The sequence below is a fragment of the Lissotriton helveticus genome, chromosome 2_1 (genome assembly GCF_964261635.1).
Source record: "Lissotriton helveticus chromosome 2_1, aLisHel1.1, whole genome shotgun sequence".
In the NCBI taxonomy this organism is placed as follows: Eukaryota; Metazoa; Chordata; class Amphibia; order Caudata; family Salamandridae; genus Lissotriton; species Lissotriton helveticus.
Genome location: NC_136059.1, coordinates 77,815,000 through 77,830,090, shown reverse-complemented (window position 1 = coordinate 77,830,090; position 15,091 = coordinate 77,815,000). Strand labels below are relative to the sequence as shown.

The window sequence follows — 15,091 nt, the reverse complement described above, 5'->3', positions numbered from 1 at the left end:
CCTCCGGGTAGTCTGCGCTTAACAAAACCCATTTGATTAATAATAATAATAGAGTGCTGGCCCTCCCAGAATCCTATCCAATACATAGAATACAACAAATCCACTTTCCTACACTCAGGAAAACACCCAAAATATTTGCACACAAGTGGGGGTTGTTCATACAGTATATGTTGAAAGACTTAAGAGATTTTTCTTGTCTGGGTCGGCTTCGTACTCCCAACATTTTCAACTCCTTATTTTAAAAACGAATCCCGCCTGGGAGTAGGTAAAGTGGGGATAGCTAAGTTGTCTTTTTGTAAGCTATGAGTTCACAAGCTACATGAGTGTTTACTGGAGGCTAATAAACTAAATAAAAACCCTGGGGGTAAGAAACTGCTGGAGGTATGGTGCTTCTGAAGTCAGGACCTTGGCTGAATGAAACAAATTACATCTGTTTTGCAAGGAAACGCCTTCCACCATCAAGTTCAAGATTTCCAGGCTTACCTCCTTCCCATCATTCTGCAACCTTCTGTTGGTGTCCATCACTTGGTTCTATTTAAACAAAAACAAAAAAAGTACAGTAAAATGTCATTCTATTTAAATTATTGTAACTGAAGTAACAGCATTTGTGTCATACACCTTTTCCTCACTTTTTCCAAGCAAAGCATTCCTATCAGGTATTTTAGCCACTCATGAAAAGCCAAAAATTGTTTCATTATATGGAGCACTGCAATAGGTGTTTTGTTATGATACAATCAACCCATAAAGGCACAGAATCTGACTCACCAGCTGTTCTCTGCTGTCGTCAGTACTTCCCCACACCTTTCTAGTCCAGATTCTACTGGCATCTCAAATTGCGTCCCATTACCTAATTATGACCCTAACTATAAGGATAGGGTCTGATCTAGCAAACGCCCCCCAATAGCCAGACTAGAAGGAAGCTTAAGTCACCAAGTAACACAGAGAAAACAATGCATAGCTGGCAGAATTTATTGCTTATCCCATCGGGAAACTTGCTTCAACCTTAGAAAGAAAAATATTAAATTGTAGTATAATTACCTAGGCAGCATGACGTTTGCAGAAGGGTGAGGCATAAAGGGGCAGGGCACAAGGAAGCATGAAATACATTTGTTAAATCTGTCAGAGAAAAGGTGTTCCTGGAAAAAGTAGGATTTTTGAGTCTAAGAAACTATCCATTTGGCAAACGTTCATGAAAGTTAGAGGCATGGAAGCAAAGTGGTTATTTCAACAAGTCCGGCTGGGTTTCAAGCAGCTCAGCATGGGGTCGCCCTGCATGTTCGCTAGGTTAAGTGGATATTAAATACTTGTCAAGCAAGTGTGCTTCATGTGCAGGAATCCACATTTTCATAACATCTGCTTGCTATTGTTTTCAAATATTGCTAAGTTATTACAAATCTGCTCTTTCAAACAAAAATAAATTCATTCCCCATTATTTATGACTTTCAAAACATATAAAAGTTCATTTTATTTGCATTTTGACAAAGTACATTTACAGCTGAAAGTTGAGCTCCGCTACCCGTTTCAATTATTTAGGCATTACATTTTCTATGCAATAGGGAACAACTGTGAACCACGTGGAGTAGACACATTTATAGTGTTGCGTTCAAAGGACATTGCAGCGAGTAGGACCGTCTGTTCATTCAATTGAAGATTTATTCAGTATGGCCATACCTTTATTTTCCAATGTATTCTCTTTCCTTGCCTTCTTGCACACTCAATGCATACTAACATTACATCTTCCCCAAGGCATGTGATGGTCTGGATCGCTGGGAGGGCGCCGAAACATGGACAGATTCCAACCTTTGGATTGTGCAATTGACTAATCATTCATGTGTCTATAACAAATGATGGTCCTTGTTTGAATTTGAAGCCTGGGCTCCTGCTTAGCTCTTGTTGCCTTTTCACTGCTCACTTTTGGCAAGGATTATAACACTGTCCTAATTATTTTGTCTTATATTAACATAATTCATATTTTACGATAATCCTTCATATTAAATGGGTATAATTTGATCTGTTGAAGGGATTCTGCTCATATACTTAACATGTTATGCACAATCGTGTGGTCTGCATAAACTAATCAATTTATAACTAAAAGAAAAATCTATATTCAACAGCTATCTACATAAAGATATGCCCTCTCCTTACACAGAGACAGCAACTTCTTCTAAACGCAGAACAGGTTACGAAAAAGATGCCTCCATGGAGGCGGACAAGGCTGCATAACTATCATCTCACTATACTTTTAACTGAGAGAGCTCTTAAGTTCACAACCTGGGCAGGCTCTCGCTCAGTTGCTTCTGCACACTGCTACAGCTGGTAGGCAAGAAGGAAGCAAATAGTTTTCAGAGATTACAGAACCACCTTCTGACAAATTGTGATGCATGTTAGACAATGCAGACCAACAGGATACATCACAAGTAAATGTATGATCTTCCCATAATTTCAACTTTGGGTTCTAGTGAAAAGCTAATAAACCATGAGGCACAGTGATCTGAAAAGGTCACGTCCAGGTGTGCAATGGTTTGCCTGTCTCAGACAGCTGGCAATATTAAATTCCCAAGTTCCAGGTGACAAATCGGTGAAAGGACAATTAAGATCCCATCCAATGAAATCACCAATATCAAGAAAATCAAGATAGTTATTAAGAATATCTGGCAAAGCACTGGCCAGTCAACCATTCGCTCAGTCTCTTATAAAGAACGCAGACAACAGAGTATATCATTTGTGTAACGTTGCCTAGCAATTCGCCTTGGATGGTAAAGTCCTGAAAGTCAATTATGGACCCATTGGCATGAAAAATAAAGACTGCGAGTTAGATTCTAGAACCTCTGTAAATAGATTCTTTGGCCACACAGTCAGATAAAAAGACTGTGAAGATTTAGTTTTCTAAAAATACTGCCATAAAATTAAAATTGAATTGCTGTATTGGTGCTAGCGCAATATCAAACCTGTACCAAGGCCATCAAATAACTTCCATTATTTCATCTGGACCCACCTCAGTTAACAGTCCAGGTCCCAAACTGCACATCTTCCCTTCATTGGAAACATTCTCAACAACTGAGATTACACAGCTATACTCCCTTTGTGTTAGTGGTCAACCCTAGGGCCCACCTCTCAGATGCTTTTCATGAATATACAATAGGTTTTTTTTCTTAACTCATCGCAACAAAACCATAAACCGTTCAATTTCCTTCATTTGTTCATATCCCACATTTGATCCTCTGCTGAGACCAGAAAGATTACCTTCTATCTTTTGTTTGTCCTCCTTGTCTCACAAAAGATTATTCTACCTTTATTTTAATTTGACATTAGTGGTCCATATTGGAAAACATAAAATACTTTCACAAAGCCTTACCTTGAGTTTCTCCGCTTCGCCTCGAACTTTCAGAAGCTCTGTTATGGAATCCACAAAGCCTTGGTAATGAAAGTTACACATCTTCTCAATCTCTCGATCATGATTCCGGACTCGAGTCTCCAGTTTTTCCATGAATCGGCCATGCTCCTCCCCATCATAAACCGATCTAAAGTATAGGAAATTAACAATGGTTAGGGAGGCTTTCTTGTCAACTTATCACCATAACTTCCAAGTGCTGTCTTAAAATATTGCTGTGAACTCAAACAAGTTGCATGAAATATCCCTCCCTTACTTGTCGCATATTTTCCTAATAATTCTTTTAAAACTCGCAAGGCACACCTATGCCACAAACTTGTTTAAACCGCAGCACTAACCAAACACTACCAAACTTGCACATTAGCAAGATATAATCCTTGCATCAGTAAGAAAATCGGGTATTTTGGCAACTCCACGTGGTAAAAACGTTCATTACATAAAAAAATTCCAGACTACAGACTGATATCAATTCCAAACTAAGGGCTAGCCTGAAACAGCGATAGTTATTTACCAATACTAACCACCCAATTGGTTCCATAATCCCATGATTACATTGTATGTAGGTAGTAAAGGATTAAACGGCAACTGAAATTAGACAAGATCAGGTTCTTGAAACTACTGTAACAATTGGGTTGTGTGGGTTATTCCAAAATCGACAACCTGGCACAATCATTCTAATGGAGCAAAAACACAAAGACCTAGACTATAGAAGCACATGTGAAAAATTCAACCTTCTTTTTGAAATATTTCGTTCGTTGCTATTCTTTAGCAAACATAACTCCCCTTGTTACATCATTAATTGGGGTAGCCAAAATATCTGGGGTTGGTGCTTAATTCAAAAAATTGCCTGATTCTCATATAGCAGTAAAATACAGTTGCGAGACCAATCATACCACACTTAATCTCGTGACAAAAAACTAATGTAGTGATAAACCGAAAAAAGTGGGTGAAAGCGAGATGGCACCTCACGGGCGCAACACCAAGCGGGGACCTGACTGGTACTCGTCAGGACTGCCCTGTTGTCATCATCGGTACCATCAAGCTTAGAACAGAAAATAGTGTCCAAATGCACAAAAGATTTGTGCAGGAAAAAGTGCAGTGAACAGAAAACAAAAGGACCAAAATAGTGTCAATCAACACCTTAAAACACTCATAACACAACACAAACACACTACTTTTATTCAATTTCTTGTGTTGTGTATGGAATAGTAAAAGAAAACAAGTAGAGATGGTTATCACCTATTCAACCATTCATACTTGTACTTGCCGACATGTTTCATTGCCTAGTGAACTTGTAGGCAATTTCATCAGGGCATCATATATATTAAAGCCACTGCAGGTGGACCCACATGTCTTCGCAACTGTAAATACATAAAATCCGCACCATTGTGGTTAACATAAAGCATCTAGTCCATGTCTTACTCTCACACACAGTTGACTCTCTGATAATTACCCTCAACAGGCCATAGGTGCTCCTACCAGCCAGACGGGACGAGGTTGTATTTTTTTTTTTAAAAAAATGATAGAACAAATCGCAACAAGTCGATTGTTCACTTCTCCCTTTGCGAGTGCTATGGAGGTGGGAGAGACAAAAACACCATACTTAGTTCGTATTTAAACATATGTATATCATGCAAACCATTATTCACTTATAACTACGTAGTACACAATGTGTAGATAAAGGCGGAGTGACAATATGCCATGACCATCTATATTATCCTCCCCAGTTACCAATACTACACCGAGTCACAAGCGATAGGCAAAAAGCAAAACTATGCATTGCTCAAATTACCCAAAATGCCCTGCACGTTCCACACATCGCGTTAGATAAAAACCTGTTAGATAAAAACGAATCCCCTCTGATGCCTGCACCAAATTGCAGCGTGCATGGAGATCGGTTTCCAGTGCGGACACTGCGTGTCTCCAGGCCATCGCCTGTGCCTTCTACGCATATGCGCATAACATCGCTTCCTGACACCCTCCGTTTGAGACCCCCAGTCGCCTTACCGAGCAGTGAAGAAGCGGCTGCTGTATCTCAGCCCGTGCCGTGTTTTCCTTTGCATTAGGAAAGTACTTGTAATGCCGCCCGTGATCTCGCGGGAAACCGCGTCGGCCATTTTGGATTGGGCAAGTTCATATTCAACAAAGCGAAAAGTGCTCGTCAAGGTGGAAACTAACGCGAGATTTCGGCGCGTGATCTCGATCTCGCTTTTTACAGCACATTTAAAACTTTATGCACCTAACTGAAAACAATCACATCTTGTATGTAATTTGCAAAAAGCCAGTATGCACATTGCTTAAATATATTCAACTGGGATCCATTACCACTGATTCAATTCAAAGGACCTTATGGACCAGCCACAAATGTTAAAATTGGATAGGAACAATTGCAGTTATTTTATCATCAACCCAATTTTTATTTTTGTGAATCTAATGAACGTGCTTTCATATCTTAGACAGAATACATATTCAAGCCCATAGTAAGAACACATTAAGGGTGCTCCAGTTTGTATGCATAAGTGCACCCGGGACATGTCTTACAGCAATAGGAGTGTACAAGCAACCTCATAAAGATGCCAAAGCGAAACTTAGTGTATCTTATTCCACTCCAATAAATCATTCAATCCCATCTTATCTGATTTTTCCTGGAAAATCCATTTAGCTTCCTTTCTGGCTAACAAACGTTCCACTGTGTATGTGTCCCCTGTCACCTTCTCGAGAACTACCCACTTGAATGTATGTTTATTTGTGTGGCAGTGTTGTACAAGTTTCGTTGTCAGCTTTCCAGATTTTATGGTGCTTAGGTGTTCTTGGATGCGAGTTTTTATTTTCCGTGTCGTAAGGCCTATATATTGAAGGCCGCATTCGCAACTTAGTTTGTACACCACGCATGTGGTATTGCAATTACTAAATTGCCTGAGCTCCCATTCTCTGCCTGACTGTAGGGTGACCTGAGTTGTTTTTTCAGTAAGGTGACATACAGAGCAAGTGCCACAGGGATGGTGTCCCGTAAGATGTATTTTGCTATTCGTTGTAGTTGTTTGTACACGAGTGTGGACCAATTTGTCTTTTAGATTGCTGGTACGTTTAAAAGCAAAAGTGGGTTGAGGCATTTTGAAGTCTTTATTAGAGAGGATCGCCCAATGTTTTCGTATTGACTGCCGGATTTTGGAGGCTAGAGGGTTAAAAGTCATAACTACCGGTAAGCAGTCCTTTTTCTCTTTTTTATTTACTTCTAACAAAGCACTGCGGACAATCTGCCGGTAGGCCAGTTCCTCCGGTACAGGAGGAATTGCTCTAGCACCGAGACTTTTGTGGAACAATCACAGGTGTTGGGGGAGAAACTTTTACAAAGAGAATACCCTGCAAGAACTATTAAAACTGCGAAGAAAAGAGCCCTTAATACACCACGCAGTGCTTTGTTAGAAGTAAATAAAAAAGAGAAAAAGGACTGCTTACCGGTAGTTATGACTTTTAACCCTCTAGCCTCCAAAATCCGGCAGTCAATACGAAAACATTGGGCGATCCTCTCTAATAAAGACTTCAAAATGCCTCAACCCACTTTTGCTTTTAAACGTACCAGCAATCTAAAAGACAAATTGGTCCACACTCGTGTACAAACAACTACAACGAATAGCAAAATACATCTTACGGGACACCATCCCTGTGGCACTTGCTCTGTATGTCACCTTACTGAAAAAACAACTCAGGTCACCCTACAGTCAGGCAGAGAATGGGAGCTCAGGCAATTTAGTAATTGCAATACCACATGCGTGGTGTACAAACTAAGTTGCGAATGCGGCCTTCAATATATAGGCCTTACGACACGGAAAATAAAAACTCGCATCCAAGAACACCTAAGCACCATAAAATCTGGAAAGCTGACAACGAAACTTGTACAACACTGCCACACAAATAAACATACATTCAAGTGGGTAGTTCTCGAGAAGGTGACAGGGGACACATACACAGTGGAACGTTTGTTAGCCAGAAAGGAAGCTAAATGGATTTTCCAGGAAAAATCAGATAAGATGGGATTGAATGATTTATTGGAGTGGAATAAGATACACTAAGTTTCGCTTTGGCATCTGTATGAGGTTGCTTGTACACTCCTATTGCTGTAAGACATGTCCCGGGTGCACTTATGCATACAAACTGGAGCACCCTTAATGTGTTCTTACTATGGGCTTGAATATGTATTCTGTCTAAGATATGAAAGCACGTTCATTAGATTCACAAAAATAAAAATTGGGTTGATGATAAAATAACTGCAATTGTTCCTATCCAATTTTAACATTTGTGGCTGGTCCATAAGGTCCTTTGAATTGAATCAGTGGTAATGGATCCCAGTTGAATATATTTAAGCAATGTGCATACTGGCTTTTTGCAAAGTACATACAAGATGTGATTGTTTTCAGTTAGGTGCATAAAGTTTTAAATGTGCTGTAAAAAGCGAGATCGAGATCACGCGCCGAAATCTCGCGTTAGTTTCCACCTCGACGAGCACTTTTCGCTTTGTTGAATATGAACTTGCCCAATCCAAAATGGCCGACGCGGTTTCCCGCGAGATCACGGGCGGCATTACAAGTACTTTCCTAATGCAAAGGAAAACACGCCACGGGCTGAGATACAGCAGCCGCTTCTTCACTGCTCGGTAAGGCGACTGGGGGTCTCAAACGGAGGGTGTCAGGAAGCGATGTTATGCGCATATGCGTAGAAGGCACAGGCGATGGCCTGGAGACACGCAGTGTCCGCACTGGAAACCGATCTCCATGCACGCTGCAATTTGGTGCAGGCATCAGAGGGGATTCGTTTTTATCTAACAGGTTTTTATCTAACGCGATGTGTGGAACGTGCAGGGCATTTTGGGTAATTTGAGCAATGCATAGTTTTGCTTTTTGCCTATCGCTTGTGACTCGGTGTAGTATTGGTAACTGGGGAGGATAATATAGATGGTCATGGCATATTGTCACTCCGCCTTTATCTACACATTGTGTACTACGTAGTTATAAGTGAATAATGGTTTGCATGATATACATATGTTTAAATACGAACTAAGTATGGTGTTTTTGTCTCTCCCACCTCCATAGCACTCGCAAAGGGAGAAGTGAACAATCGACTTGTTGCGATTTGTTCTATCATTTTTTTTTTTTTTTAAATACAACCTCGTCCCGTCTGGCTGGTAGGAGCACCTATGGCCTGTTGAGGGTAATTATCAGAGAGTCAACTGTGTGTGAGAGTAAGACATGGACTAGATGCTTTATGTTAACCACAATGGTGCGGATTTTATGTATTTACAGTTGCGAAGACATGTGGGTCCACCTGCAGTGGCTTTAATATATATGATGCCCTGATGAAATTGCCTACAAGTTCACTAGGCAATGAAACATGTCGGCAAGTACAAGTATGAATGGTTGAATAGGTGATAACCATCTCTACTTGTTTTCTTTTACTATTCCATACACAACACAAGAAATTGAATAAAAGTAGTGTGTTTGTGTTGTTTTATGAGTGTTTTAAGGTGTTGATTGACACTATTTTGGTCCTTTTGTTTTCTGTTCACTGCACTTTTTCCTGCACAAATCTTTTGTGCATTTGGACACTATTTTCTGTTCTAAGCTTGATGGTACCGATGATGACAACAGGGCAGTCCTGACGAGTACCAGTCAGGTCCCCGCTTGGTGTTGCGCCCGTGAGGTGCCATCTCGCTTTCACCCACTTTTTTCGGTTTATCACTACATTAGTTTTTTGTCACGAGATTAAGTGTGGTATGATTGGTCTCGCAACTGTATTTTACTGCTATATGAGAATCAGGCAATTTTTTGAATTAAGCACCAACCCCAGATATTTTGGCTACCCCAATTAATGATGTAACAAGGGGAGTTATGTTTGCTAAAGAATAGCAATGAACGAAATATTTCAAAAAGAAGGTTGAATTTTTCACATGTGCTTCTATAGTCTAGGTCTTTGTGTTTTTGCTGCATACTGAGTGGAGGGCGACCTATTGACTGACTTTTCCCTCTAAAGCTCCTCCTTTTCTTGAACTATCATTCTAATACCAAGAGATTTCTGTTGCACTCAGTAGCAAAATCCATAGACAGAGCTGAAGCAAGGCCCTGGAGATGCGTTAGTGAGGAGGACATGCAACTGTCATGACCCTGGACCTGCACAGAGCGGTCCCCTTCAGGTACTTGATGAAGGAAGACTGGAGTGGAAGCATTCTTAGTTACTGAAGAGTCAGACAGTCAAGCATCAGGTTTGTTGGCTCGTCACCCATGGGAGATTTTTTTGATCAAGCAGGACGGGGGAGAATTTGTGAAAAACCGGTCTTCCCACTGGAGACCATTCCCGGAGGACGTGATTACTACGATTGTAGCCCAATCATGATAGCAGAGATTCACAGAGATAAGGCAAAGAAATATTTTGCCTTAACAAGGTTCTGACCAAGAACATTTACCCATGCTCTGCCACCACTAAAACAATTAGTATTTATGGACATGCTGAGGAGAATAAAGTCAGAACTTCAAAGACTGATGAAAAGATTGATATATTCAATGTACTTTTTTAGTCGCCGAGTAAAGGGTATACACAACAGAAAACAAAAACAACTTATAAGAATATGGTTTAGTCAAAGGCATGTTGACTTAAAACTGACAGATGCTGTGTGTTGCAACTTGCTCAAATGGAATCAGATGGTCCATTGAAAATAAGAGAAACAAGCATTTGAAATGCAATAGTTCTCGCATTACTCAAAGTCTGAGCAATTGGCGATGCAAAAAATGATACAACACACCAATAGCTCAAACTTTCAGTCACAAAAAACCTATTGTGCTGCAAATGCTTGTTTAATGTTACAGTGCTATTGTTAAGCGCTCTGACGCCTTTGTTGTATTCGCATAACTCCGGCACTTACCTGCTGCTAGCACCAACAGGAAAACCACCAGCAACTTCATAGTTACGTGCAAAATGGATTGCTTGTCTCCACCTGACAGACTTAAGCTATATGCAAAACCCTCTGTTCCCTTCGTTACCGGTGCGCTGGGCTGCAGTGCAGGAAGTCAGCTGACTGGCTCCTCGATTGTCCAATCATTAAAGAAAACAGCTTGCCCCAACCTCAAGCATCAAATGAGTAGGCAACAAAACCCACATGGGTGATCACGTGCCATCTGCCGCCATATTCCCAAAAGTCCTGTGTTGTTGGTGGGCGAGCCACGCATACCAAAAGAAATGCGGGTCACAATTTTTTGACATAACGCGTACCCCGCTGTTGAAGAGGGGCTGCGACCTGAGAGACCGCACGGCCCCGTGGTTCACTGTGTGTTGCCAGTGGGCGAGCCGCGCTTATCGAAAGAAATGCGTGACTGCCATTTTTTAACAAAGTGTGCCACGCTGTTGAAAAAAGATCACAGCGCGGTTTAAATAAAACCCATAAAATAAAGCGCGCCGTGCCAGGCTGCTTTCCAAAAAATAGATTATAGCCTGAGCAGCATTAATGGCGCTGCCACTTTCCTTAAAGCACACATGATGGGCTAAAAATGCGGGTGCCATGCTGCTTAAAAAGAAAGCGGTTGTAGGACAGTATGTCGCACCTGCTATTAAAGAAAATCATTTAAGAAAGAAGTGCTCAGACTGTAAATAAAAGTACTGAGTAACAACACTTGTAACCGTGTGGGTGTCATATAGGGAGGTTACAAGAAGAGAAAGGGATGTAATAAGGAGGGACTACTAAGACTATTGACCAATGAAAAGCCACCATTTACAAATGACATTGAAAGGAGCCAATTAAAAAGATGGGCAGAGCTTCATGCCTATATCCTGAATACAGCATGTCTCAAAGAGACAGCACAAGCGCTGCCTAGGCGAGACCTAATAAAAGAATCACAGCCCCATAGATGTTCATCCGGTGTTGCCCTATGGATAGACTTAACTTATGGAGAAAAACACACCACTTCAAGATTCACAATGCTACTTCATAAAAATGACAGCGATCAAGCCTTTTAGAAAAAATACCTGGGAAGGATGCATTTACTTGCTGCACACCACGTCAAAACGATGCCAGTCAAAAGTGAAATTGCAGAGATCTTCACAACTCTTTTAGAGAAAAAAATATTAAGTACAAGTATTTTGGCAATTGAACCGGCATAATGCTTTTGAAAAAGGTATTTGTACGGAAAATGTTTTTAGGAAAGAATTCATCATAAGTGGTAAATTCTTTCCTAAAAACATCCAGTTCAAGGCCAGAAGCCCTATCCTGTGTGAGAACAGCTGAAGTGGGTTAGTTTGGAGTCTTATGGGAGCAAACGAGAACAAAAACAAACTCTGAGCAGTAGCTTATTAGGTGGAGCTCTAGAAACAGAAGGCATTATGAGAAGTTGCTGTATTTTACATTTTGGAATAAACTATTTTGTTTGGTGCTCTGGAGTTCCTTTCATAGAATGCAATGAATACAAATAAAATATATTGTGAAAAGTATATAATATCGGGCTCAAATCAATAAGCCAATCATCTGATCAACTAATTTTGATCTACCTCTATTAAGAACTTCTATTACAATTGTTGGTAGATCTTAGAATGAAGGTCCTGCACAGTTCAAATACATGTTGGCCAATTAAAGCCAGAGCTACAACCCAGCCTCAGGCTTTGTGAGTGAGTCGGTCCAGTTGTGCTAGTTTTTTGGGTTTTACATGTAAAAGAGCCAAGACAATCTATAAAGATAAATGTCAGTCCTAGGCCTCCCTAGCTTCTTCCCTATTATGAGCACATAAAAGAGTGATGTGCCTTGGATGCTATATACAAGCTGGTTCCACCATTTCCAGAGACTGACATGACCCAGACGGTCTTCCAGGCCACCTGAAGAATGTCAGGAAGAAGAGATGAAGTTTGGGTACACAGTGCCAAACCTTGTTTCATTGTTGAAGTTCTTTTTATACAAATTATTAAAACCGACTGTAGCGGAGATAGGACTGCTAGGGAGTAAATTATATACGTGTGGTTAATATTACAATGAGAGCATCTTGTATTTATAAAGCATCAACAGTGCAGTTGGCATTGTACAAAGGAAACAGCAGATCACGATTCCGCACTACAGGAAAGCAGACCTTAGAGTCTATTATTACTGCAGATGGTTAAAATAACAGTGCAATGTTGGCCCCTTTACTATATCTAAGATACAGAGTGCCTCACAGGGGACATTGAGCATTATGGTGCCGCCCACTAAGAGCACTTCTGATTATCACTAATAGAACCCAGCAGATAGGAGCATGGAGAATCAACTCCTGCCCTTCCAGGAAGCGTTAACCACGCATGTGGTGTGTCCTTGTCAAACACACTTCCGAATCATTCTAGTCTGGCGAATGGGTTTGGGCAATTCATTTCTGTACAGATAAATACATTATGGGTCTGGCTCGAACCGGACTTGTCTATGAAAACCCAGGCAACTAAAACAGCGGGAACCTGCTTCGGACTTATGCGATCAGTCCGCAAGATCCTTCCGCTGCTCCCTCCCCCATCAAGGAAACTCCTGGTTCAAGGACTGATCCTTGCACGATTGGACTACAGCAATGCTGTCTATTTAGGAGCCCCCGAAACAACTCTGGGCAAGCTACAACAAACCCAAAATGCGGCTGCCCGGATGCTAATGAGTCTTCCCTCTAGAGCCTCTGCCAGACCAGCGCTTAAGGCTCTCCACTGGTTGCCAGTGCGAGAGAGGATCGAGTTTAAGGCAATGTGCATCGCCCACAAACTCCTCAATGGACAAGGCCCTTCCATTCTGAGAGATATGGTTACCCCGTACAAAGCCTCGAGATCCCTGCGCTCGGACAATGAGCGACTGGCTAATGTCCCTAAGTTCAGGAGGGTACGCACTGGAGGCCGTCGCTTTTCAGTAAAAGCATCCTCACGCTGGAATTCGCTCCCCCGCTGTTTGCGGTTGGAACCCTGCTACTTACGCTTCCGCAGACAGCTTAAAACCCTGCTTTTTCCCAAATAAGCTCTTCCCCTCCCTTGGCCAATTCAAGCTCTTACAGCGCGGGGATGCCTCCGGGTCACCAGGCGCTTTACAAATCGTTAAATAAATAAATAAATTAATATTGCAGCTCTTACTTTTTTCCCATAGGGTATGCAGGAGGGAGGGGAACATGTAGGAGTGCGTCCCCTCTGGCTCCCAAATTGCACACCCAACACCCAAATGTCAATATAGCAAATGGGTCTTTTATTTTGCAACACAAGACCAGCAATCCTTTTCCAGTACAGAACCATGTGAGGGCTTCAGCGTCTGTCCAGAAAAGGACAGGGCCCTTGCGGTGTTGGAAAAGGAAGACTGTCCCATCATCAGGAGTGAGGCATCGGAAACGGTGCAGTCTAAAAGTCTAAGCTGCTGTGCCAACCCAGAACTTTCAATATGTTTGATAGAAACTAATTGGAATTTCTTAATGTTATTTTTTCACATGCATTTTGTTTCATCTGAAAAGTTTATAATGTTTTCGTCTAGGGTACATAATGTTACTAACCACAGCTCTCTCAGGAATTGCAGCAACCAGATGACTTTCCATTTTGCTCATCTGTGGTCGGATTACTGACCACATTAAAGCTGTTACTTGATAAAAATGAATTGCTATGCTGAGGAGTGGGCCCTGTTAGGTTTCAGCATAGACGCACTCAGCACTGTCAGTGACATCCATTCACAGATATACACAAATATAAATAATGTAAGTTTATTTTGATTTTATAGAGCCATGATCTTTTTCAGCTACAATTAAAAAACATGCAGTTACAAAGTAGTGAATGCTAAAAGCAACATAACATCTGTCAAACCGACATGTATGTAAAATAAGGCAGGCTCTCAGCAGTCCAAGGACACCAGCTACACCATGCTCCATATTTTATCCTATCCTCTAAATCCAACCACCTCTTCTTCAGGAAAAAAAACGACAGACTGGCTTCTCTGAATCCCCCTAAGCACTCTCTTCTCTAAGCCAGCACTGTCATAAGTACCACGGGTAGACAAGGTGGGACTTGTTTTTGACAACTCCATTTATGCAAGATCAGGAGAGGAAGCTGATTGAATGGGGCAGTTTGAGGGTTTCCCCAGGGAGGCAGTTGGACTGAGCTCTCAGGTTGTCTAGGAATTCCTAGCGTTGTGGGCCATACACAAAGAGACCTTCCTGTATTACATATTAGTTTGTAAAGCATGTGACTAGCCATAGGGTGACTTGGCGCTAGCCATCTAATACATGCTGCACACCAGCTAACATCTCAGAAACTGAGCCTCGTTTAAGTAAATAAATAGATTCTGAGAGCCTTACAGAATTCTAAAAGGTCTCGCTATGGGCGTATCACAGGTCACAGTCTATTCGAAGCCTGACCTTTCCGATAGTTTTTCTGTATTGCGAGGTGGACGCCATGGGGGCGATCGGATATGCGATTTTGGTCATGCTATATGCAAAGTGTTTGTAGATCACGGTGGTCTAAAGCAACCACAGGCAAGGACCATACAATAAAGAACTTGGAGGAAGAGTCACTTATCGCCTGCATGACTGTCTGGAAGCAGGAAGCATGGACCTTGGAAACAGGAGTAGCAAACACACAACTGTTTTGCATAAGCGAATACATTACTGGCTCAGGGTAGCACAAAGTGAACAATGTTGGCAACATGGCTTAGAAGCTACATAAGATTGTCAGGATAGATGGGAGAAAGACAAT

At 41.4% G+C, this 15,091-nt stretch overlaps 1 protein-coding gene and 1 long non-coding RNA gene across 4 annotated transcripts in view; one reads left to right on the top strand and one right to left on the bottom strand.

Moving 5' to 3' along the window:
• The window catches only part of EXOC6B (exocyst complex component 6B), a 1,580,787-nt gene that overhangs the window by 1,433,310 nt on the left and 132,386 nt on the right, over positions 1 to 15,091 (bottom strand). For both annotated transcript variants that reach the window (XM_078674493.1, XM_078674492.1), the window contains exons 2-3: positions 3,356 to 3,521; positions 484 to 531 (exon numbers count right to left, since the gene is read on the bottom strand). In XM_078674493.1, the coding sequence (XP_078530619.1) occupies positions 484 to 531; positions 3,356 to 3,521 (214 nt within the window). The remainder of the gene's footprint in view (positions 1 to 483; positions 532 to 3,355; positions 3,522 to 15,091) is intronic.
• Positions 1 to 15,091, top strand: part of LOC144817728 (uncharacterized) — an 891,613-nt gene that overhangs the window by 858,131 nt on the left and 18,391 nt on the right. The gene's annotated exons all lie outside the window — the stretch shown is intronic.